Below are 24,232 nucleotides of genomic sequence, written 5' to 3'. Positions count from 1 at the left end.
CTTTTGTAACTGCTCAGAATGATTAAGAGCCTTGCCCTAAACTAACCAGATTTATAATAAAGTAAGATAGCCAAGATTTGAATCTAGGCAAAAATAGTAATAGCTAACATTTATATATCACTTACTATGTGCTAGTCTAAGTTCTTTACAATTACGATCTCATTTTATTTTCACAACAACTTTGGGAGGTAGGTGTTATTATGATTTAACAGATGAGGAAACTGAGGCAAAATGACTTGTCCCACTTGCACAGCTAGTACATGCCCGAGGATGATTCTGCACTCAGATTTTGCTGACACCAATCCCCTGCTCTATTCACTATACCACATAGCTATTTTAGCTCCCAACTTTCACACATCTAGAAGTTCCAAATTCCAGTGATTCTACAAAAGTATGCCTTTAAAATCATTTATTACTGAATGCATGTAAAGACCATATTTGTGCCAAATAGGGATTTTACTGTCACAGAGAAATCCTGAGGAGAAAACTCCCTCTAGCAATGCTCTCTCTGCTATAGATAGAGCACGGAAAATTTAGAAGACTTGGGTAGGGTCACATAGTCTGTATGTGTCAGATGCAAGACTTGGACCCAGGTCTTCCTGCCATCAAAGCCAGCTTTCTATCCACTAGGCGAGGCTGCCCTTTGTGACAGTCAGATCTGTCTTATTGAGTAAGTAGAGAAGAAGAATAAATGGGACCAAAGAATTCATTTTTTCCATAATATTCATATCTCAACAATTTGTTCCTTGGGGAAATACTCTATTTAGTAGCAAGGGTACTATTTCAGATGGATATTGGTGGTGACTATAGTTTACTTTTTAATATTTATAGGAGGTTTTTACTCCTTGATAGAAGGGCTATAAATGAAAAGCAATAGGATCACTATTTACATTATATTATTTTCTAAGTAATTTAGTTTTAATACACAGCAGTCTATTCAAGTGAGTGATATTTTTAACGTAATTTCTGTCAGTTAATTTGGAAGTACCACCTCAAGCTAAAAGTACTTCCAAATCTCTTGCCCTCACCTCTGGGACTTTCCAAGCAGAAGTCTTAAGTCCCTAATTTTTTTTAAATAGAAGAGAGTAATGTTGAAAATGTGCCAGGAGTAAGCTGTGGTATTTCTCATGAAGTACCACAATGAAAATGCCACTCTAACCCATGCTCAGTTCTCTTTAGTAAAACTATAGCCTTGTCTGGCATCAAATGTCAGGGTCTTAACAGACATGGCTTTTCCCAGAAGGTCTTTCTGGGCATTCTCTATGAGTGACTGCCATATTATTATCTGCCATGGAGAAAAAAATTTGGAACTCAAAATCTTATAAAAGTGAATGTTGAAAATTAAAAAAAGGAAAAAAAGAACATATTTGTAACTTATTCTTATACAATATACAGTCATACATAAATTAGCATCCTTAGAAGAAAATATTCAATAAATAAAACTAGGTAAACCAATAATGTAATCTTTGCCCTTAGGGAACTAAAAGTGGAGTGGAAAGGAATATACCTGGAAGAACTGGTGACAAATATGTATTCACAGACTTTTCTTTTACTGTATAAAAGAACATGCATAATACACACACACACACACACACACACACATATATATATATATGTATATATATATATATTAAAGGGGTAATGTGATATTCAGGATAGATAAATAATATTCAATTCAAAAATAATCTCTGCTGACTTCTTGTTTTCTAAATGAATTTTGCTTCTTTTTAAAAATGTCTTTTGTGCCTGTGTCAATAAATAATCATTTATTAAATGCCTACTACCTGACAGGCCCTGTGTTAAACTCTGGGGATGCAGAAAAGGGCAAAAACTCAGTCCCTGCCCTCAAGGAGCTCACATTCTGATGGGGGAGACCACAGGCAAATAACTTTGTGGGTTGAGGCAAAGGAGCATCAGGAAAGGCCTCCCACAAAAGGTAAGATTTGAGCCAAGTCTTTTTTTAAAATTAATTTATTTGTTTTTCATTTACAACATTCAGTTCCACAAGCTTTTGAGTTTTAAATTTCCTCCCCCTCCCTACCTTCACCCCAAGACAGTGTGCAATGTAATATAGGTTCTACATGTACATTCACATTAAACACATTTTCACATTAGCCATATTGCAAAGAAGAATTAGAACCAATGGAATGAACCATGAGAAAGAGGAAACAAAACAAAACAAACAAGAGAGAGAGGGAATAGTTTGCTTCAATCTGCATTCAGACTGTGTGATTCTCTGCATGTGGATGGCATTTGCCATCATGAGCCTTTTAGAGCTGTCTTAGAACCTTGCACTGCTGAGAAGAGCCAAGTCTATCAAAGTTAGTCATTGCACAATGTGGCTGTAACTGTGTACAGTGTTCTCCTGGCTCTGCTTCCCTCACTCAGCATCAGTTCACATGTCTTCCTAGGATTTTCTGAAGTCTGCCTGATCATCATTTCTTATACCACAATAGTATTCCATTACATTCATATGAACAACTTGTCCATCCATTCCCCAACTGATGGGCATCCCTTCAATTTCCAGTTCTTGACCACCACAAAAAGAGCTGCTATAACTTTTGTGCATGTGGGTCCTTTTCCCATTTGTATGATCTTTTTGGGGTACAGCCCTAGAAGTGGTATTGATTGCAGGGTCAAAGGGTATGTGCATTTTATAGCCCTTTAGGCATAGTTCCAAATTGCTCTCCAGAATGGTTGGATCAGTTCACAACTCCACCAACAACGTAACAATGTTTCAATTTTCCCACATCCTCTCCAGCACTTATAGCTTTCCTGTTTTGTCATGTTAGCCAATCTGACAGGTATGATGTGGTACCTCAGAGTTGTTTTGATTTTCATTTCTCTAATCAATAGTCATTTAGAGTATTTCTTCTTATGACTATAGATATCTTTAATTTCTTCCTCTGAAAACTGCCGGTTCATATCCTCTGACAATTTATCAATTGGGGAATGACTTGTATTCTTCCAAATTTGATTCAGCCCTCTATGTAATTTAGAAATGAGGCCTTTATCAGAGATACTGGTTGTAAAAATTCTTTCCCAGTTTTCTGTTTCCCTCCTAATCTTGGTTGCATTGGTTTTGTCTGAACAAAAACTTTTCAATTTAATGTAATCAAAATTATACATTTTTGCATTTCATAATGTTCTCTGTCTCTTGTTTGGCCATAAATTCTTCCATTCTCCATAAATCTCACGGATAAACTATTCCTTGCTCTCCCATTTTGCTTATACAGGGTGTTCCTAAAGTCTGGACACATAGGAAATGTGGAGTTATTGCATTGAGTTCACATGAATCTTGCAAAACACATCAACCTTTGCATCACAAATGATGGAAATCGTATTGAAGATGTTATTTGTTAATATTCCAATTAAATAAAATGTTGTTGAAAATTTCATTCATTTCATTTCTTGAAAATACGCATTTTTTGCCTGTGTGTCCAGACTTTGGGAACACTCAGTAGTATCAGCCTTTATATCTAAATTGTGTGCCCATTTTGACTTTATTTTGGTATGCAGTGTAAAATATTGGTCTATGCCCAGTTTCTGCCATTACTATTTTCCAGTTTTCCCAGCAGTTTGTGTCAAATAGTGAGTTCTTATCCCAGAAGCTGGTTTATCAAACAGTAGGTTATTATAGTCATTGATGGCTGTGTATTGTGTACCTAACCTATTCCACTGATCCACCACTTTATTTCTTAGCCAGCACCAAGTAGTTTTGATGATTGTTGAGCCAAGTCTTAAAGAAAGCTGAGGAAGCTGTGAACCAGAATTGAGGTGGTGGGGAGTGGGGGACTGAAAGTCAGTGCAAATGTACAGAGTGTCTTGTGCAAAGAATAGCAACCAGGCCAGTGCAGCGGATTGTAGACTGTGTGGAGGAGAGTAAATCATAAGAATGGAAAGGTAGAAAAGGGCCAGGTGATGAAGGTCTTTAAACGCCAACAAAGGACTTCATATTTGTTTTGGGAATTTATTGAGTGGGGGAGTAATGTAGTAGTCATACCTAACTTCAAAAAAATCACTTTATCAGCCGAGTAGAGGATGGATGGGAGTAGAGAAAGGCTTGAATCAACTACGTACAAGGGTGGTGGCTGTATTGAGTGGAGAGAAGGAGAGATATAGGAGAGATTTTGTAAAGATAAAAAAATGGCAAGATTTGACAATCAGATTTGCAAATCGGGGCTTGAGGGTGCCACTGAGGTAAGCCTAGGTGAAGATGGTGATGCTCTCAATAATATTAGGAGAGGAAAAGGGGAGGCTTTGGAGGGAAAGATGAGTTCTGTTTTGAATATGTTGAATTTGAGGTGCCTACAGAACATCCAGTTCAGTATGTCCTGCTCCTTTGTTAGGTAGGCACTTTGTTTGCTGAAATGGGATGAAAAACTAGCATTTATATAACACTTTAAAAACCACTTTCCATGCATCATCTCATTTGATCCTCACAATGACCCTATGAGGTAGGTGCTATTATTTTCTCCATTTTACAGATAAGAAAACTGAGGATGAAAGATGCTAAGGAAAATACCCAGGGTCACACAGCTAGTAAATGTCTGTGGCAGGATTTGAACTTAGATCTTCCTGCCTCCAAGTTCAGGATACTATTCATTATGCCACCTAGCTGCTTCAAAACAAAAATTGATAAAATCAGCTTGAAAAGAAACATGGCCCCTTGAACAAAAATGCTAAAGGAGAGACACAACATTTTGAGACCCTAAAAGAATAGTCCCCTGCAGATAACTGTATTGAGAAGATCTGTTTGAAGGAAGAGCACTGAGTTTTAAAATGGCTGGAGAGCACTGTGGTCCATCAGCTCATTTACACAATTCTGATTTCAGAGTTTTGAAGACTACAGCTGATGAAGCATAAATCAAAAAACTGTTTCGGGACTGTGGAACGATCATATAAGAATTGTTGGGATCAGCCCTGACAGAAAGGCGGATTTTTTGAGTTTCAAATCATAGATATTAGCCACTGCGGATAAAGAGACACTGGTCTGAGGCATTATAAGCCAAGAGAGAGGTTAAGAGATACCAGATAAATAGGAGAGAGTAGGAGGAGGTGGAGGCAGAAGAAAATAGAAGTAATAAGAGAAGGTTCTTAAATAAGACAGAAGCTAAGAGATGCCGAACTGAAAGGCATGGTTTGCACACGTTTTGCTGGGAGTTATGATGATTGGAAGAGAAGGATTGCTTTGCTGAGAGCTGATTGGCTAGAGAATTGCCCATTAATGCTAGTATTAGCTTGAGAGAGGGGAAGCCTCTCAGTTTGCCTGTATTGTCCTTTACTGTTCTCTATTGTTTAAGAGGGAGAAACGGAAGGTGAAAGAAAGGCTTTGCATCTGCTGTGCCAGTTGTAGAAGCGAAATAGCTTTACTAAGAGTGGATCAGACTAAACAGAATCCTATCTGTCTGAAAAACTGTCTAGAGAAAGGTTGTAGAGCGCTATGGCTATTTGAGGGGAAGAAGCCCCTCAGAGCTCCAGAGATATCTGGGGAACTTGCCCAAAGAACTAGGGCAGTTCTATGGTTTGAGGGAAGAGCTTGTCACTTAAACAGCTTAACACTCTCACAGTGTCCTGCCAAGGGTGGCTGTGTGCTTTAAAAAAAAAAAAAGCCTAAGAATGGTATAGAAACAGCTTTATCCAGCAGGAGGGCTGTGAGAAACAGAAAGGAGCAGATAGTAGATAAGCTGTTTTACCTAACGGATGCCACATGGTACAGATTATTCTTTATAAATTCTGAGGACATCAAGGCCTGCTTTAAAGAGTTATGAGTTGCTTGGAGCACGTTTGTCTCCTTACCCTCATACCTCCTTACTAGGTTTCTAAAAGTGTGTACCCTTTTTCTCTCATGGACCCTGTGTGCATTTGTGGGAGAATATGACCCAGTTTTATGGGTGGACTATTATGTTTTGGTCATTCCTGCTCTTATCCTGTGTTGAGTTAATGCCATGATTATTCTTGCTTTTGCTTTCTATTAAGTAAATGTTATAATTACTCTTGCTTTTTGCCTTCTCATGTTCATGTTTAAGAATCAATAGTGTTACTTTGTCTGATTTTGTGTAAGTGGGAAAAACACTTGTGGGAACTCAGGAGTGAAAGCAATGAGTTATAGCAGTATATCACCTCCACATCAGGGTGACTCCCAGCATGCTAAGAGAGGGGATTTTGGTCACATGGCTGTGGTCATTCCCCCACTCTGGAAAAAAAACAAAAACCAAGACCTAACAATATAAGGGCAGGTTGGGGTGAGTGAGCCAGCCCAGAGGGAGAAAGAGCATACAGCTGCCATGTCAGGAGCAGGCCTGGGCTACATACGTATTGGAGTTGTGGTTTTTCTCCCATTGTCCAAGCCAGAGATTTTAGTTTAGCCAGAAGCTAGAGGGAACCAGAAACCTTCCTTACTCTAGGAACACAGCAAAAACACAGGAAAGCTTCCTCAGTTCTGTTCCCTAAGACTCCTGCTATCTCCTCATTAGTAAGATCCCAACTCCAGATATTGGGAGCGCTCTCTCTCTCTCTCTCTCTCTCATTCTGACACCCTTAATTTCTTCTAGGGGATAAGAGAATATAATTGATCAAGCCCACCATGACCCCTGTAGTGAAAATGCTGCTAGCAGCTGCTGCAGAGGTATAAGGCTAATAACACCAGCATACAGGAGGGCTGCTAGCACAGGTTCTTTGATCTGCTTTTCTAAAGGAAAGCAACTTAAAGGGGGTTTACAATCTCACTTTAATTAAACATACATATATCATTCACTTAGCTTAGGGGAAAAAGTCAGCACCCTGAACTTCAGAAAAAACACAAACAGAAATTACAAGCAGAAATTATATAAACAGAGCAAATAACACAAATCAGCAGACAGGGCTTCTGTCTATAGCAATACATTCATAGTTATCAGAGAGAGAAGCACCAGCATCTGAATTTTCAAAGCAGGAGGCCACCCCCTTCTTAACAGCTACCCAGAGGCGCCTCTGGCAAAATCACAGGAATACTCTCCCAATGAGTGAGCCCCCAAGCAAAATGCTAACCTCAGAGTATATATATACTTCTTCAGGATCAGAGGGCATCACAACCATGTGACTCAAACTCATGTGACTTAGGCTTTCTTGTAACTTAAGCAGGTCATCAAAGACTCTTGATTCAATCAAAGACTCTCTTTTTTTGGAGGAGGGAAGGCAATTTGGGGTTAAGTGGCTTGCCCAAGGTCACACAGCTAGTCTGTCAAGTATCTGAGGCTGGATTTGAACTCGGGCCCTTCTGACTCCAGGCCTGGTGTGCTCTATTTACTGCCACCTAGCTGACCCCTCAGTCAGACTCCCAATTGAAACAAAGGCAAGACTCATCAAAGGCACTTGATTACCTCAGTGCTGAGAAGCATCCCAAAAGAAAAAAACATCGAAAAGTCCCACTTTGCTTGCCATTACAACCCCCCACACAGAAAACCTCCACCCTCCCATCCACTTGTGCAACCAGAGACCAAGGTCACAAAGATAGTAAGGGTTTGAATCCTGACCCTATGATTCCAATATTGCCCCTACTTTAGACAAAGCACCCAATAGCCCTAAAGAAGTTAGGACTGTCTTGCGTATTACTTATTTCAGGACCCAGGAAATATTTTGGTTTGGTTTATTTTTAAAATGTTTTTAAAGGGGGTTTTCATTGCATGTGTGAAAGCTGTGGGCTCAGGCTCCTAAAGCTAAACAGCCAGCCTAGGAGCTAACTGACTGAAAATAGGACTTGAACTATTTGGACAGGAAAGCTCAAACAAAGAGAAGGATTGAGTAAAGCAAAACCTGTACTTCCTTTTTTATTTTTTTTTTTAATATCTCGATCCCTCCCTTTTCTCTCCACCTAACCTTCTAATGCCTCGGTCTTTTTTTTAAAAAATCAAGCTCAACTTCCTCACTTTCTTGAAAGCAAAGCCAAACCCCTTCAGCATCAAGTCCTTCCCTGCTCCCACACCCACCCACCCACCCACCCACCCACTCAGGACTACACCTACACTTCCAAGGAATCTCCACCTTTTCAGAAAATAAGGGGCTGGGGCGGGGGAGGGGTGTTGTAGCGAAGCGATCCGCAGCTGGGAGGAGCGAGCATGGGAGGGCTGGGGGTGGGCGCAACAGAAAGGGGGTGTGGACGGGTGGCACGGCCGCAGCGCCCGCCTGGGGGACAGGTGGCCCGCTGTAGGAGACTGCACGGCAGCGGGCAGCTGGGGAGGTGGCGAAGGGAGGGCCGAAGGAGGGAAGCAGGACCAAGGGAGAGCGCTCCAGCCTATGTGGGGCGACGGTGGCAGCGAGACAGCCAGTGCTATCGGGAAGGCGCTAGAGGGAAAAGGCGCGGGTACGCGCCATGGCCCCGTCCTGCCGGTGGCGGCCCCTCCACCGCCTCCTGCAGCTTCTCGCGCTGTGCGTCCTGCTCGGCCAGCTACAGGTAAGGACCTGGACGTGGACGCAGGGACCGGGGTTGGGGTTGGGATGGAGGAGGACCTTGGCCAGGCGGAACCGGACTCGGGGAGACCCTCACTAAAACCAGGATTGTGTCGTCCACGCTTGGTCCTGTTGGAAGCTCCCGGCCGCATACACACGTACGCAGTAACGTGTATACTTATATACTCACACACACACATACACATTTTATACACATCCTGCTAGTTAACCTCCCCGGGACTAAAGCCTAGAGCCTGGCGGTGAGAACCACTGGGAGAAGTGAGGAAGCACCCGGAGGAAAAATGGGCTGCTGCCACAGCCGACTGTGACTCAAAGCCAGCCTCATCCAACCCAGGGATCAGGGAACAAGCAATGTTGTTTTTTCTACTACTTATGTACTTTTAAAGATGTGTGAGTTCATGGGGCGAATATTTCCTCAGTTCGTGCAGATCATGACCCTCCGCTCCTTGATTTCGTGAGTTTCTGTGGCCAAAGGTAAAAGTTCGCATTACCAGGATTGGACGTCCAAGCTTCTGGTAACGAACCTCTAGGACATTAGCCGGCTGGCCCTCCGACAAAAGACACAGAGCCTAGGCTGGGCCTGTAATTGAAGCCTTGCCAGTTTGGGAGAACCTGCCAAAACTTGAGCTTCTAGGAGGCGGGGTCGTCTCTGTACCATGCTGGTACTTAAGCATACTACTTTAGTGGAAGATTGTTAATGGCACTTTGGTGGAAGAGGTGGGTAGTGTTTTATTTTGTTTTTAAGGGAAGCAAGCACCGATGTTCAGCTTGGTAATTTCCCAATCAGTACCTCTAATCCAGTGCAATAATCGGGACCCCAACCCTCCTTTCCTTACATAACTGAGAAATGATGACCTCCTTTCTCCACCTCCCAGAGCTTCTCATAGGAAAAGAGGGAGGGGTACCTGGGGTGGAGAGAAGCTGAAAAGGGGAAATCCAGAAACTCTGGTACTAAGTAAGGTACGGGACACTTTTCATGGAGGAAGCCTTTCACAGTTCCCAAAGAAGGAAGGATAGAGTGGTGTGATAGTGAGCAAGCCAAAAGCAGGGAACTTATTAAAAAGAGGGAAACTAAGGGTTCCTGCTTGGAATGAATGAGTGGTGAGGGCTTTGGGGTATTGGTCTCCTGACTCCAGCCCATTTCTTGCCACAATCCCTGTTAGGAAAGACCGATACTGCTAGGGAAGAATGTCTAGCTAGGGAGCAAAATTTAGAAAACAAAATTATATGTGAACAATAATAAATAGCACCCTATGGCCTGAAAGGTGCTTTACATCTCATGTTATCTCACCGGAGCAGATCGTTTAGGAATTAGTTATCCTGGTTATCGATTCCTAATATTCTTCTTTACCATCTTGTCCGTATTTTATGTGTTTGCATTTGTGGATACAAATGTGTATTTCATTGGTGATTGTCTTCCAAAAAAACTGTGGGAGAGGAAGAAAAAGGAGGCAAAACTTTAAATGGTAATTTATGCTGTCTGCGGATAGTAAAGGATTGGGTAGGAGAAAATGTCTCAACTAGTTTCTAAATTCCATCCTGTGCCTCTAATAGTGGAGAGAAGGAAGAGTTGTCGGGGAAAGGGTACTTAATTCTATATATATATACATATGTGTATATATGTGTATGTGTGTATATATATGTGCACACATGTGTGTGTATTGCGTAAATATGTGTCTATTTGTAGCTTTTACTAGCTTTGTGAATTTGATCAGGCTGCTTCAACCTCTTTGCTCTTCAGTGATCAAGAGTAACAGTACCTACCCTGCCATGTCAAACAGGAATGTCATCAGGAGTATTTGAAATGTAATAGGAGCCACCAAAGCACTTTAGAAGCATACAAGTCCTTTGCAGATATTAGGCATATTTCTTTTGTGTGTCTCTTTGAACCCTTACACACAAACACACTGAGTCAAGTAGGGGGAGAGCATCTTGTTGCAAGGGACAACGAACAATTTATAAATGTTTAACATTACAATAAGTGACATTTATCTAGCACTTAAAAGTTTACTGAATTTTATGCGTTTACTCATTTGAGCCTCCCCCAAACACTGTGATATTGGTCTTGTATACAGGTTTTATTAACCCCATTTTACAGATGGGCAAAGGGTCTCAGAAAAATTGGAAAATACTATTTAATTTTTGCCTTTCTATCTCCTGCTCCTGCCATAGCATCTTCCACATTGTAGGTACTTAGCAAAGTGCCTGGCACATTGTAGGCACTTAATAAATTCATAATAAATACTTGTTGAACCGAACTAAGTGACCTAGACAGCTAGGTGGTCAAACAGATGGAACTCTGGGGCAGGAATCAGGAAAACCTGAATTCAAATTTGGCCACAGACTCTTTCTACCTGTATGACCACGGGTGAATCACTTAACCTCTGTTTGCCTCAGTTTCCCTATCTGTAAAATGGGAATAATAATAGCCCTTGTCTCCCAGGGTGGTTGTGAGGTTCAGGTGAGATATTTGTAAAGCACTTAACTCAATTTCCAGCATACGTTAGGTGCTATATAAATGTTAGCTATTATCATTATTATTTCTCATCCGTGGTCACATGGATAATCATTGTCAAAGGCAGTATCTGAACCCAAGTATTACTGACCCTGTGGCAGCACTATTTACTATATTATGCTACTTCTCTTTTGGGGTGAGTTAGTGACAGAATTCCATTTTCATGGCCAGGAAAATGAATACTGAGAATATCAGGTAACTGTGCCAGAAAGAGATGCTAAGTTTCTGTGACAACTAAATGGAAGAGTGATGACCTGAGGCTAATGGGGGTCAGATGCAGAACTTCCCTGAAGCTTGTGTAGTTTTGGCAAAGCCTTTTTGTTTTAGGTCAGGTTTGCCCTGGACTAAGATCACTTCCTGGGGCCACCTTCCAATAACAACAACCCTGGGAGCTCTGTACCAGTTCTGAAACATCCCTTATCTGAATAAATAAGCATTTTAAACTTACATTCATTAGCATTTTGATGTTTACAGAGTATCTTACATATATGTGAGCCAATCCTCACAATCACATGGTAAGGTTAGTAAAGTATTGTCTCCCTTTTACATCAGGCTCTGGGAGATATATTAATGACTGACCTAACACAGAAAATAAATGACTGAGCCAGAATTCAAACTCAGGTATGGTAGAAAGAGCTCTCGATTTAGAATCGGATTGACCTCGGTTCAAGTCTCAGCTCTGCCACTTTATGACCTCTGAGAAGATACCTCCTCTCTCTATATCTGTTCCTTCATCTGTTAAAATAGCAGATCCCTTCTATCTCAAACACTTTGATGTTATGATTCTGATTCTGTCTTTTGACTTCAAGGCACCTTGAAGACACCAAACTGTTTCCTGCACTAATTGATTGTGGAGGATCCCAGTGGCACATGTTCCCATGGATTCAATTTGAAATCAAATAAGAGACCCCTTCATCTGCTGAGCACCCACCCAGAGTCCCAGACTCTTACCTACCCATAACCAAAATCTAGAAACAATTCAATCTGCTCAGGTTCATTGGATCCAGAGAGTCTCCTAGGTTCTGTTACCCTCACCTGAATGACCACTTAGACAAATTAATTGCAACCCTGATAGGATGCTTTAAGTTGAATATCTATTTAGCTTTTGGACACTATGACGTTAGAATCATAGATTTGGAGCTAGAAGGTGTTAGTGGACAACACTCTCATTTTATAGACGAGAAGACTGAGGTCCATTCTGGTGAAATGACTTCTCCAAGTTTGTACTTAGCATCTTTTGAGTCCTAGTCTCCTTGGGATCATTTCATTACTAACTCATCCAAAATCAGCATAGTCAAACAGTTATCTATGCTCCTAGAGGAGAGCTGTGGCATAAAGTCTAATATAATAAAAAAAATCCCAAAATCATTTATGTTCGATTTAACCATGCATAATTTCTGTGGTAGTTTGCATGTATGTTGGGTTTATTTTTTCCTTCACTGGATTTGCTTTCTTTGTTTTGTCTGTCTTAGGCTAATGTTAATGTTACTTTGCAAAGCAGTCAACAATACACAAAATCATGAAGAATCTATCTGGTTGTTTCCTGGCTTTCCAGTGTTATTAAACCTTATTCCGCTCTTTATTTTCTGTGATCTAAGGATTCTTGCCCCCTAGCTATTCCTTATACATGGCATTCTATCCGCAACTTTATTTATTTTCACTGGCTGGCCTCCATGCTTAGGATTTTTTCCCTCCATGTCTTTGCCTCCTGGCTTCCTTAAGATCTCAGCTAAGGCTCATCTTCCATAAGAAGCCTTTCATGGTCCTCCTTAATCTTAGTCCCAATTTATTTTGTATGTCTTTTTTCTCCATAGTTATTTGCTTAATTTCCTTTATTAGATTATGAATTCCTTGAGAGCAGGGACTGCTTTTACCTTTCTCTGTATCCCTAGCACTTATTAGCACAATGCTTGGCATATAGTAGATATTTAATAAATGCTTATTGATTTGTCTTGACATGGCCTCGAAGGTTGCTGGGTGGGAAGCAGAAACCAGCCTAGGATGAAGAGCTTCTCACAGAAATTGAAAGTTGACTGCAGCCTGAAAGTTGAATGTGTAATGAAAGTTCATTTTGTTTAATATCTATTTAGTTTGGCAAAATCAATAGGGCAGCTAGGTGGCAAAGTGGATAGATTCCCAAGACCTCATCTTCCTGAGTTCAAGTTTGGCCTCAGACACCTACAAGCTCTGTGAGTCTGGGCAGGGCACTTAACCCTATTTGCCTCAATTTCCTCATCTGTAAAATAAGCTGGAGAAGGAAACGGCAAACCACTCCCGTATCTTTGCCAAGAAGACCCCAAACAGGGTCATGAAGAGTTGGACACAACTGAAAAACTACTGAACAACACCAAAAATTTTGATTAGAAAGTCAACTGGAATGATTGGGAATGAAGAAAGCAGAAAAACCTAAGGGATTTTGCCCCCCCCCCCAAAATTAGACACCTCAGATGTTGCTTAATATGTTCAGCAGCTTAGGCAAGGGGCCACTTCATTTGAGCCGAACAGCCCTGCTCTAATGAAATACAATCTTAGAAAAAATCTGCTATAGCCAACTAGTTATGTAATCACATGCTCTTTGTGGGCGTTGGAGGCGGAATCTCATTTCTACAGGTGATGATGAGCAGTAGTGTAAAGAATGTTTCATTTTTCTAATTGTGTCCTTTACGCCACGTATAGTCCAAGACACCTAATAAGTGCTCAGTGAATGTTTGTTGAATGAAATTAAATTGTAACAAAAGAATTAATAATATGCCTCAGATTCTAGTGAGAAATCACCAGAAAAACAAACTTTTTTTCCCAAGGTACAACTGTCCAGTATGAGCCCTCTTAGCAATTTTCAGCATAGGCCACTTTTCACAGATTTCCTTTAAACCCTTTTAATTGTGCTTATCTGCAACTGGACAGGATGCTTCTGGCAGCATGAAAAAAATTCACTTCACTTGCCAATTAACTAAAGATAATATTGGTGGGGGGAGGGTTTATGTGCTTGCTTTACTGACTAATCCCAGCCCCCCAGAGAGACTTCTACTTTTTTTGAAAAGCAGATCAGAATGCAATGTTCAGTACACTGTTGATGACAACTGTTGCTCCCGTGGGTCCACTCCATTCCTTCCACACCTTGGCAGTGTCATTTGCAGTCTATTAAAATTTCCAATGCATACAGCTCTGGCTGCTGCTACAGGTGCAAGGTTTCCTAGAGATTGTATTGTTTGACGTATTTGAGCTCAACTGGGGAATTTCTTATGCATTATGGCAAAAGAGGAAGTTTCGAGCAAGCACCTTTTCCAGAAAACGAAGTGTTACTTGTCATCGTTATTACTGTCACCATCATTTCTCAGTAACCTGAAACAGATTCATATTCTCACAACATGCCCAAAAGCCTCAGCTTTAGGAGGGGAGGATTTAAAAAAACAACACACGTAAAACAACTTCCTCGTAATTCTGTTTATATAACTACACGAAATTTACATGAGAACAATGCTTTTCCAGACAGGAAAAGGGACAGTTAGGTGCCAAAAAGAAAAGTTTCATGTGATGCTGAAAGTCATGGTTATATATCCCAAGGGAACATGAAAAGGGAAGGGGGAGCGGGGAGAGAGAGAGAGAGAGAGAGAGAGAGAGAGAGAGAGAGAGAGAGAGAGAGAGAGAGAGAGAGAGAGAGAGAGAGACAGAGAGAGAGAGAGAGAGAGAGTATGGGATGTAGAGACAGACAGAGGGAGAAAGAGAGAGTATAGGGGAGGGAGCAGGAAGAGGGAGGAGGAGGGAAAGAGAGAGAGGCAGGAAGAAGGAAGGAGGGAGAGGACTCCAGAGAAAGAGAGGGAGGGAAGGAAAGAGAGGACAGAGATAGAGACAGAAAGAGGGAGGGAGAAACTGTACTGGAGTGAGAGAAAGTGGGGGGGGAGAGAGAGAGAGAGAGAGAGAGAGAGAGAGAGAGAGAGAGATGTATTTGTTAGGTACTATATGTCAGGTACTGTGCTTTTACAAATATTATCTCATTTGATCCTCACAGCAACCCTGTGAGGCAAATGCTATTATTATTCCATTTTATGGTTGAGGAAACTGAGGAAGATAGAGGTTAAATGACTGGCCCAGGGTCTCATAGCTTGTAAGCTTCTGGGGCCAGGTTTTAATTCATGTCTTCCTGACTCCAGGCCCAGTGCTCTATTCACTGGGCCACCACCTGTCCCCTGTAATAAAAAATAATATAAAGACACATATGGGGCAGCAATTGTATTATGAACTTCAGAAATTTTTATGTGAGAGCTATTGTCTCCATGTGTAACATAGACAAAGGAGTCTTACCAACCCACCCACCCCCATGCCTCTTTATGACTTTGCAGATAGTAAAAAATATTATATTCAGTTCATGAAATCACAGCGAACAGTTGTGACTTTGAACTTTTTATAGTATCCCAGTACACAAAGGTAACACAGATTTTATTGAGGTGGTAGGTCAGAGCGAAGAGGCCAATTAGGAACAAAGAGAGATGTCTTTGTACTTCTGCAGACACTTCATGTCAAAGAAGGATCCATGAGAGAACCTCGGAGTCCTCAGGAAAAAAAAATCACCAGACTGGGCGGGTGGGGGTGGGCTGGAGGAGGAAGTTCTCCAGGATGAGAGCCCTCTTCCCGTTGATCTTTGCTGTCATCTAGTCATACCCTGAGTACCAGACTTTTGCTTATAGGAAATAGTGAATGTTAATGCAGAGAACCTCAGTCCTTTTTAGAATCACAGCAATGCATGGAGATTTTAGTTCCCCCTTTTGTTTACCAAGAATGCTTAATTAAGATGCTTCCCTTGACACCATTCCCTACCCCTCAAAAAAAAATTAAAATCAATTCATTAAAATAGCCTTTATGTTGACAAATGAATAGCTGAGCTCAGATTTCCTTATCTAACTCTTATCAGGAAAATAAAACAATAAAGATGTACCTTCAAAGGTCAATAAAGGCATGTTTTATGAGGCCAGGAAAAGGGAAGTCCCAGAGCTGTAGCTGTTCTGCCCACTACATTATTGTAGAAGGTGTTAGGTGAACTTTAGCTGCCGTGTCACTATTAAAATTCCATCTCTCCCCACTTCACTGTCCTTTATTTTCCTGTTCTTAGATTGTGGAAAGAAGAAAACAGAAACTGTTTCTCTAACGTTTTTGGACCTGTGACTTTTATCAGTATAGGGAACACCAGGTGAGGAAATTCCCTCTACCAGTGGAGATCAGCAATTGTTTTGCAACTTACAGATTTGGGGGGGGGGGGGGGCGGGGAGGGTTACTGAGAGGATAAATGATTTGCCGCCAGTATATGTCAGTGGCCAGCCTTGAACCTAGGCTTTTTGACTCCAAGACCTGCTCTCCCCCTCCCTCTCCTCTATATCAGGTTATCCGCTTTCTCCAACGTGATATGTTTAATTGCTGGAAGAATGGTGTCATTTTTGCCCTTTCCCTATATTTGTTCACCTAGGTTCCACAAATAATGCCTCTCCTTGAGAAAGCTGCCCACTATTGGGGCATTTGTTATTCTAAAGGGAAGTATACTTTGAAGCAACTCCAACTGCACTCTTGCCTCTCCTTCCCATCATTCTAAAACTATGATCACTCTTCCATGTCCATAAATCATAGACGAGGGCAGCTAGGTGACACAGTGAATAGAACACCAGCCCCGGAGTCAGGAGGACCTGAGTTAAAATTTGGCCTCAGACACTTGACAGTTACTAGCTGTGTGACCTTGGGCAAGTCCCTTAACCCCAATTGCCTTGCCTTCCCCCCTCCATAAATCATAGAGGAAGTACACAGAATTACTTGTTCAACAGATCATTGTTTTTTCTTCTAGAACCTTTGCACTAATAATTCAGCTTGTTTCAAAGTTTCACTGTTACAATCTCTTTGCATGTTTTCCCCTGGTTACAGTTTATAGCTCTTTTTTAATATATGTGTATGGAACCATAGTTATGATTTGTCTCTTTCCTTCTGACTCAAAGTTCAGGAACAGGAAAAGCAGGTGTAAACGAAGCAAACAGAAACATGAGAGGTTTCAAAGTGCTCGTGAGATTTACAGGTAATCGGGCATTGGGATTTATGGATGGATGGATGCATATTCACATTGTATTTTGTAAGCAGAGGTATGTCCCTCTGAACTCTATCTGTTCTGGGTCAATACTTCTAATCTGAGTTTCTGCAAACAAGATGGGTCTATACAGACATCACCAGGCAAGTTTCCCCTCAATCTCTCTCCTAATATAGAGTAGTCAAGTGACTGGCATTTGCTGTACTCTTTTTCACAGGATTATGTTACTTAGAGTCTGCTGGAACCCTGAGAAGGCAATAATCAGCAGACATTGTTTATGACTGTCTGATAGCAACTTATCTTTATTGGTTCTGTTAGTGATCAATGAGACCATTCTCTCTGCTTTCAGTTGCTATTTAAACACCTCTCAAGTATAACATTTAACTACTGAGTGTAATACTGGGGTTGCGGGGTTGGGAGGTATTTGTTTTCCAGATTGCTTCCACTTTGAAATAGGAACTTGTTCAAAGAAGAAGCTAGGTGCCCTCTCAGGGCAAGTATTCCTCCTGCCCAAGTCACAAAGCTTAGGGACTTAGATTTTTTCTGTGGGAAGGAAGTACTAGGGATGGATGAACGAGGTGACGGATGAGCACGTGATCGAAATCCCATTGAGGTTGGTTCCTTAGACTCTAACATATATACCATTTATAGCTTTGTGATTTTGGTTATTATGCATTCAGGGAAGTCATAATGATCAGCACAAGCCCATACATAGCCTGGAAAAAAGCCTGAATCAGAAAAACAATTCAGGATACATTCAAGTAAGATTATGAATGAAAATGGAAAATAGGACAAACAATTCTGTCACAGGAGCCCTGGCAATAGGAGCACCTCCCAGACCACTAGTGCTGCTTCTAGCCCAGTCCTCAAAGCCATTTTCTGAGGAAGCAACCCCTGTGGAGAAAGGGCCAGCCATCCCCACCAACTGCCAGCCAACAACCACACACAGAGAGGCAAGCTAGCCTAGCTGAAGCAGCAAGGCACCATGAAGGAGAGATAGGAAACAGTATGTACCAGGCAAATGGGACTACCACCAGATCTTTGATTACCATTTCCCCTCAGATCCTGGTAGAAACAGCCTAGGACCCTGAACCTGGCAACTTTGAGAATGGCAATGCTTCCAGCCCAGTACCCTCAGCCATCACACTGGGAAGTAGCCTGGTGCTTCAGCCACAGCTACTGAAGACCCAGAAAAGAAAGTTCTTGCTACCAAAGTCCTTGGCACTGTCGCATGGTCCAACAGCAGAAACATAGTTTTATCAATAGAAATCAAATTAAAGAAGAGGCATTAACATCTGCTTTGCTGTCGCACCTCGAGAATCAGGAGGCTTTTTCCATGTGACTTGGAGCGACAACCTTCTATTTCTGTTGTCTCTCTCCTTAGAATTTGTGCTCCTTGAGAGCAGGGACTGTCTTTCCTATTTGTACCCTCTTCACTCAGTACAGCATTTGATACATAGTATGAGCTATATTGTTGCTATAAATACTTCATCCATTCCTTTAAGTATTCAATTTTACATATACTTTATAAGTATATTTTTCAGGCTTTTAATGCCTGTTGCTATCAGATACCTCATCATGGTGGGTTTTGGCAGGTGTAGATGGAAAAAGTGGTTGGTATTTTTATAACCAATCCAGTTTTATTTGTTTATATGATGGATAACACCATAACTCCCCAAATTTTGTGAGCAAAAGATATTTTTACCAATGAGTAATATGCCAGGTTGGGCTAGTAAGTATCTTTAAAATGATACTGATTGCTTACTTTCAAAGGCTAATCTTCTAAACTCCAGAGATAGGAAGGAAGAAAGAGAAGAGAACTGGTATTCAGATTTAATGAGGTTATGGCATTCTGAAAAAGTGGGTTGTACTTGACATGATGCCATGAAATAGACTTATGGAACCTCTGGTTTTCCGAGTTTCAGAATAGTATTTGGGTGTGAATGAATGTGTGCACTCTGTTGAGAATGACATCCTGCATAGCTGATTTAAAGAAATTAGGGAGCATGTAAATATTTTGTTGATTCCAAAGCTTGATGTTCATTTGCCTCCATTTTGGTCTATGGAACACTTTTTTTAAATCCAAATATATATTCTAGAATATTTTGGAGTAAAAATTCACTAAAACACACACACATACACAATTTAAGAACCATGCAACCAAGCACTTAGGTCAGGAGGAAGATGGGAAGCCTTGGATTCATTACACAATGACTTCTTAACCTTTGTGTCATGATGGACCCCTTTGGCAGTCTGGTGAAGCCTATGGGCCCTATTATTCTCAAAATAATGTTTTAATACCTAAATAAAACCCATCAGACTGTAATGGAAACCAATTGCATGGAAACACGGTTATCAAAATAGTTCTTTAAAAAAAACAAGTTCTTGGTCTCCAGATTAAGAACTCCTACATTAAACCATAGTCATGGTAGCCCCCTCTTTGAGGAGAGGAGAAGTCAGGTAGCTGTTGTCCCCTACACCTGTCCCAAACCCACCCAAATCAATTATCCTACTTTGCTGTAGAAGAACAATCATCACTCAGCAGCAAAGCCAAGACAAGAACATACACACTCTGGACAAAGTTTTTCAGAATATGCCAGAGTGAACCAAAGTAAGTCTATCTGCAAAGCTAGCCCTAAGATAGGGAGCTCGTTCTGTAAGAAATAATCTATTCCTTCACAAGGATAGAGAAGTTAAACACATCAAGAAAAATAAACAACAAGGAGGAGATTTGACACTAGTATCCTCTCTCTGCTGAAACTTATGAAGTATAGCATTCTGAGAAAGAGTGGGGAATTCTGCATCTTCCTTTAGTTTTCTTACACATGCTTGTATTTCTACTTACTTTGCTTCATTTGTGGTTGACAACTGCATCAGTAAGGCAATAATAACAATATAGATGATAACTGTCAAAATGCCTATGTGGTTCGGTATCGCAAAATATATGAGACTTTCCACATAGAAGGTAGAAGAAGTAAACCATTTATTCAGACACCAGAGAACCATATCCCATAAGCCTTATGCCCAATCCATCACAGCAACAAAGAATTGGATACTTAATATCACAGCATGGAGCCTTGCCATCCCAAAACCTCTCTGCCCCATGCTGGGGCCTTCCCACAAAACAATCAAAACTTACAGTACAGCTATCACAAGTCGCCTCTCTTTCCCTCAGTTCTTACTGTCATTAACAGCCATAACTGCTCTCTCAGCATTTTCTGTGACACACTTTCCTTTTCTTCTCAGCAAGCTCCTCCCACCACATGTGACTTAGGCTTCCTGTGACGTAAGTAGGTCACATGGCCTATTAATGGGTGGGAAAGATCTTCAAATCTAAATTGGTATTACAATAACTCAGATCCCTTAAGAACTTAACAATGCTTGAGCATAAGTCAAGTGCTTTGAGAGGGTTACTAGATCTTAGGACATTCTTCAGAAGTCCATCTTAGGTCCATTTCCTACCCTTACCACCACCTTCTTTCGTATCCTCTACCCCTACTGCCATCTCTCCACACTCTGAGATTACTTACTATTTACATTGTATATTTCTTTCGTGTACATACTTACTGAAATGGTGGCTTTTTCTTTAGAAAGTGAGCTCCTTGAGGGCAGGGACTGTATTTTTGCTTTTCTTCATACCCCAGATAGCACAGAGCCTGGCACTTCTTTTGGGCTTAATAAATACTTGTTGACTGACTGATCTAATAGAAAGTGATGTGGTGATACTAGATGAATCATTATCCCTTCTGGAGAAAAACTCTCTTAAGATCCTCAAGGGAATTTAGATCTTGGTTTAGCAAGATTCTTTAGCAAGATTCATCTCTCAATAAAGAAGAAGCTATAGGGAGGGGCTTAAGGTATCAAAAGTTCATTTTTTGCATGGTATCACCATCACTTCAGAGAACTGATTTAGAGGCAAAGAAGGAATTCCTGGACTCAAGTTGAGGTAACCAAAGATGAGGCTCTGAAATCAGTGGTATGCGCTCTGAAATCTAGAAGTCTGCCTACTATCTCAAAGCTGATGACTCTGTGTTAAAAAAAAATGCAGGCAAAACCTGTGTATCCCCAGCCCCCAAAATAGTGCCTGGTATATACATAGTAGTCTTTTAATAAAATTCTCATGTGTGATCTTTATATAATACTTTTTGTTCATTTTAATATCCTTTGACACCTAGTTGCTAGGCACACTTCAGGTGCTAGCTGTGTGACTGTGGGAAAAATCTCTTTTAGCCTCAGTTTCCTCATCTGCATATATCTGGTATAATAATAGAATCTACCTTACAAAATTATTACAAGGTAACATGGTATAGTGAGTAAAATACTGGTGATAAAGTCAAGAAAACCTGGGTTTGGGTCTTGCCTTGGCCACTTACTGGCCATGGCTCCTTGGACACTTACTGGCCATGGCTCCTTGGATAGATGACTTAACCTTTCTGCACCTCAGTTTCCATATCTGCAAAACAGGAGAATGAGACTGCATGACCTCTAAGGCCCCTTCCATCTGTAAATCTATGGTCTTCTGACAAAATGTACTTAAAGTGCTTTTCAAACCTTAATGTACTATGTGAGTGTTAGCTATTATTATTATATCGGACTTTGTGGTGTAAGCAAGAAACAGAGAGAACTCTCGAGACTCAAAGATTCTGAGCAAGGTCAACAATAGATGGAGCATGAATATTACTTCCATGTGTCCTCTGCCTAAAATTACATGCAGAAGGAGACATTTTGTATGGTAGAAGCCTAACCTCAACAAATGTTTATTTTGTCTTGCTCTTACCTAGGAAAAATGTGAAGATGTTGGTCTAGATGTCCTCTAAGATCCCTTAAAACTCTATATCTAGGATCCTATATCCCTCAGTGGACATATAGACATTTAAGACAGCAGGCTGCCTTCCAAATGACAAGAAGAGCCAACTAAAACTATCTGTTGTCTGTGTCAGAGTAATAATAACTTATTACATTTCCTGTTGTAAATGTTAAAAGTATGAGAGCTACTTCCTCAAGTTACGAAAAATTTGAAGACTTTCCATTAAAAATGAGGAAGAAAAACTGTAGTTTTGGTGAAAGAGGTGTCAAAATCTGGCAAGAGGGAAAAGAGGGCATACAGTATTGCAGAAACCCCTATTCATACTCCCAAGTCCTTTGGGTAATACAAAGTCCCCCCAAAAGGAAAAAAAAACCCTAAAATTTATATAAAATAGTGTCCTTCGCAAAGCATTTTCTAAGACTGATTTCTACAGTTGCTTCCTTTTCTAATAGAGATAGCAGCTGATTTGAAAGAATATTACCCTAAAGCAATGGAAATTATCTAGTTGAAGGGTATCAGAAAAGTATTGAACCTTTAAGAACCTTGAGAGTAGGTAATGTTTCATTCCTTGGATCTGTAGCCCCAGAATGTAGCACAGTCTGATGCATAGCAGGAGCTTAAACCGTTTGTTGATTGAGTAAGTAGGCTAATTCACCAATTCCCCCACCTTCCCTCTACTCCTGCTCTTGCTACAAAGATGGCAAAATCACATTTAAGTTAAATTATTTTTAAACATCTGTAAAGGAGAGCAACACCCTCCCTCTGTGACCAAATCCATTGTTCGCCATTCTATAGTTCTGTAAGCCTTCCTGGGTGCTGCCATCCAGCCTTCCTTTCTCTGACTTCTCAGAGGACTTTGTAACCCTCTCACATACTTCTCATTTGGCGTTTGCTATTTCTGTGTAGGCAGGCAACTAGGTGGCGCAGTGGATAGAGTGTGGGGCCCAAAGTCAGGAAGACCTCTTCCTGAGTTGAAATTTGACCTCAGATGCTTCCTAGCTGTGTGACCCTGGGCAAGTCACTTAACCCTGTTTGCCTCAGTTTCCTCATCTGTTAAATGAGTTGGAGAAGGAAGTGGCAAACCACTCTAGTATCTTTGCCAAGAAAACTCCAGTGGGATCATTAAGAGTCAGACATGACTAATAACAAAATTTCTCTGTATATCATATCACTCATCTAAATTCCTTGAGGTCAGGGACCCTGATCTTATTTATCTTTGTATTTCCTCTGGTGCCTATCACAGTGTCTTGCATATCATAGTGATTTGGCCACCATTCCCACCTTAGAGCTGGGTCCAAATCTCATCTCTGACACTACCTGTGTAACTCTAGATAGGTCACTTAACCTCTCTGGGCCTCAATTTCCTCCTCTGTAAAATGAAAAGGTTTCACTAGATGTCCTTTGAGGTTCTTTCTAGCTCTACGAATTCTGTATTTTAATCTTTCATATGATTGAAGATTGTTAATTGCCCCACAATTTCCCCATTTTCTGGATTTAATCATTTCTGTTCCCTTTACCTTTTCTTCTCAGGTCTGTTTTCCATGATCTTATCCATCTGTCTTTCCGTTATCTCTGAGTGGAGAGTCAAATTCTCCATGTCTCATTTTACCTTTGCGGTCTCAGAACAGGAGCAGTCTTTTTTTTTCTAATTTGCTTCTTATCCCAGAACTTAATTATGAAAGAAATGGGGAGACATATATCCTTTTTTCCCTTAAAAGTGGCAGAATGGAAATAAACTCTTTTTAAAATGTGCTTGGGAAAGTGTTACTGTTCATGTGTTGTGGGCTTCAACTCGGTAATTCCTTGTAGGCTGGGACTTTGTTGTTACTCTGAAACTTCTATTTTGTGGGCTATTTAAGAATTGCTATTAACTAGCAATGAAAAAAAAGATACTATATATCTTTAAGAACATCTGATTCATCTCAAAGAGAGAGCTCTAGCTCTCTACCATGTCAGTGCACTAGTTCAGTCCTGACTCAAGAGGGAAGAATAGTGTGACATCCTGAATCATCCATGCCACTTCCTGAAGCAAAAAAAGCCCTGACTGCTTTACACCCCCCATCCCCTCCCAAAGTACTGTAGGAGCCTGTTCTCACTCAGCTTGTTGAAATACCAACTGAACGTCCTATGGGTTAAGGCATTAAGCTGTATTCCCCCAATACCTAGATTCATGTAATAAAATAAAATACAAAATCATTAGACTGTAATTTAAAGTTCTCCGTAATGTGGCTGCAAACCACCTCTCCATCTTTATTTCACAGTACTTCCTTTTATTCACTCTTGTGTACAGAAAATCCAGACTAGTAGCTCTTCCCCAGTTGGGTACTTTTCTCTTCTGCCTGCATATATTTATGCACACCATCTCCTGTGCTTGCAGCAAACTCTCTTCTGCCTGTTAAAA

At 40.8% G+C, this 24,232-nt stretch overlaps 1 protein-coding gene across 2 annotated transcripts in view; it reads left to right on the top strand.

Annotated features, from left to right (window-relative positions):
• The first annotated feature begins 8,186 nt into the window (after positions 1-8,186).
• Positions 8,187-24,232, top strand: part of TNFRSF11A (TNF receptor superfamily member 11a) — a 120,089-nt gene continuing 104,043 nt past the window's right edge. For both annotated transcript variants that reach the window (XM_036742168.1, XM_036742167.1), the window contains exon 1: positions 8,187-8,431. In XM_036742168.1, the coding sequence (XP_036598063.1) occupies positions 8,351-8,431 (81 nt within the window). In that variant the 5' untranslated portion in view covers positions 8,187-8,350. The remainder of the gene's footprint in view (positions 8,432-24,232) is intronic.

The sequence above is a fragment of the Trichosurus vulpecula genome, chromosome 1 (genome assembly GCF_011100635.1).
Source record: "Trichosurus vulpecula isolate mTriVul1 chromosome 1, mTriVul1.pri, whole genome shotgun sequence".
NCBI lineage: Eukaryota > Metazoa > Chordata > Mammalia > Diprotodontia > Phalangeridae > Trichosurus > Trichosurus vulpecula.
The sequence above is the reverse complement of the archived record's forward strand: the minus strand, read 5'-3'. Positions and strand labels throughout refer to the sequence as shown.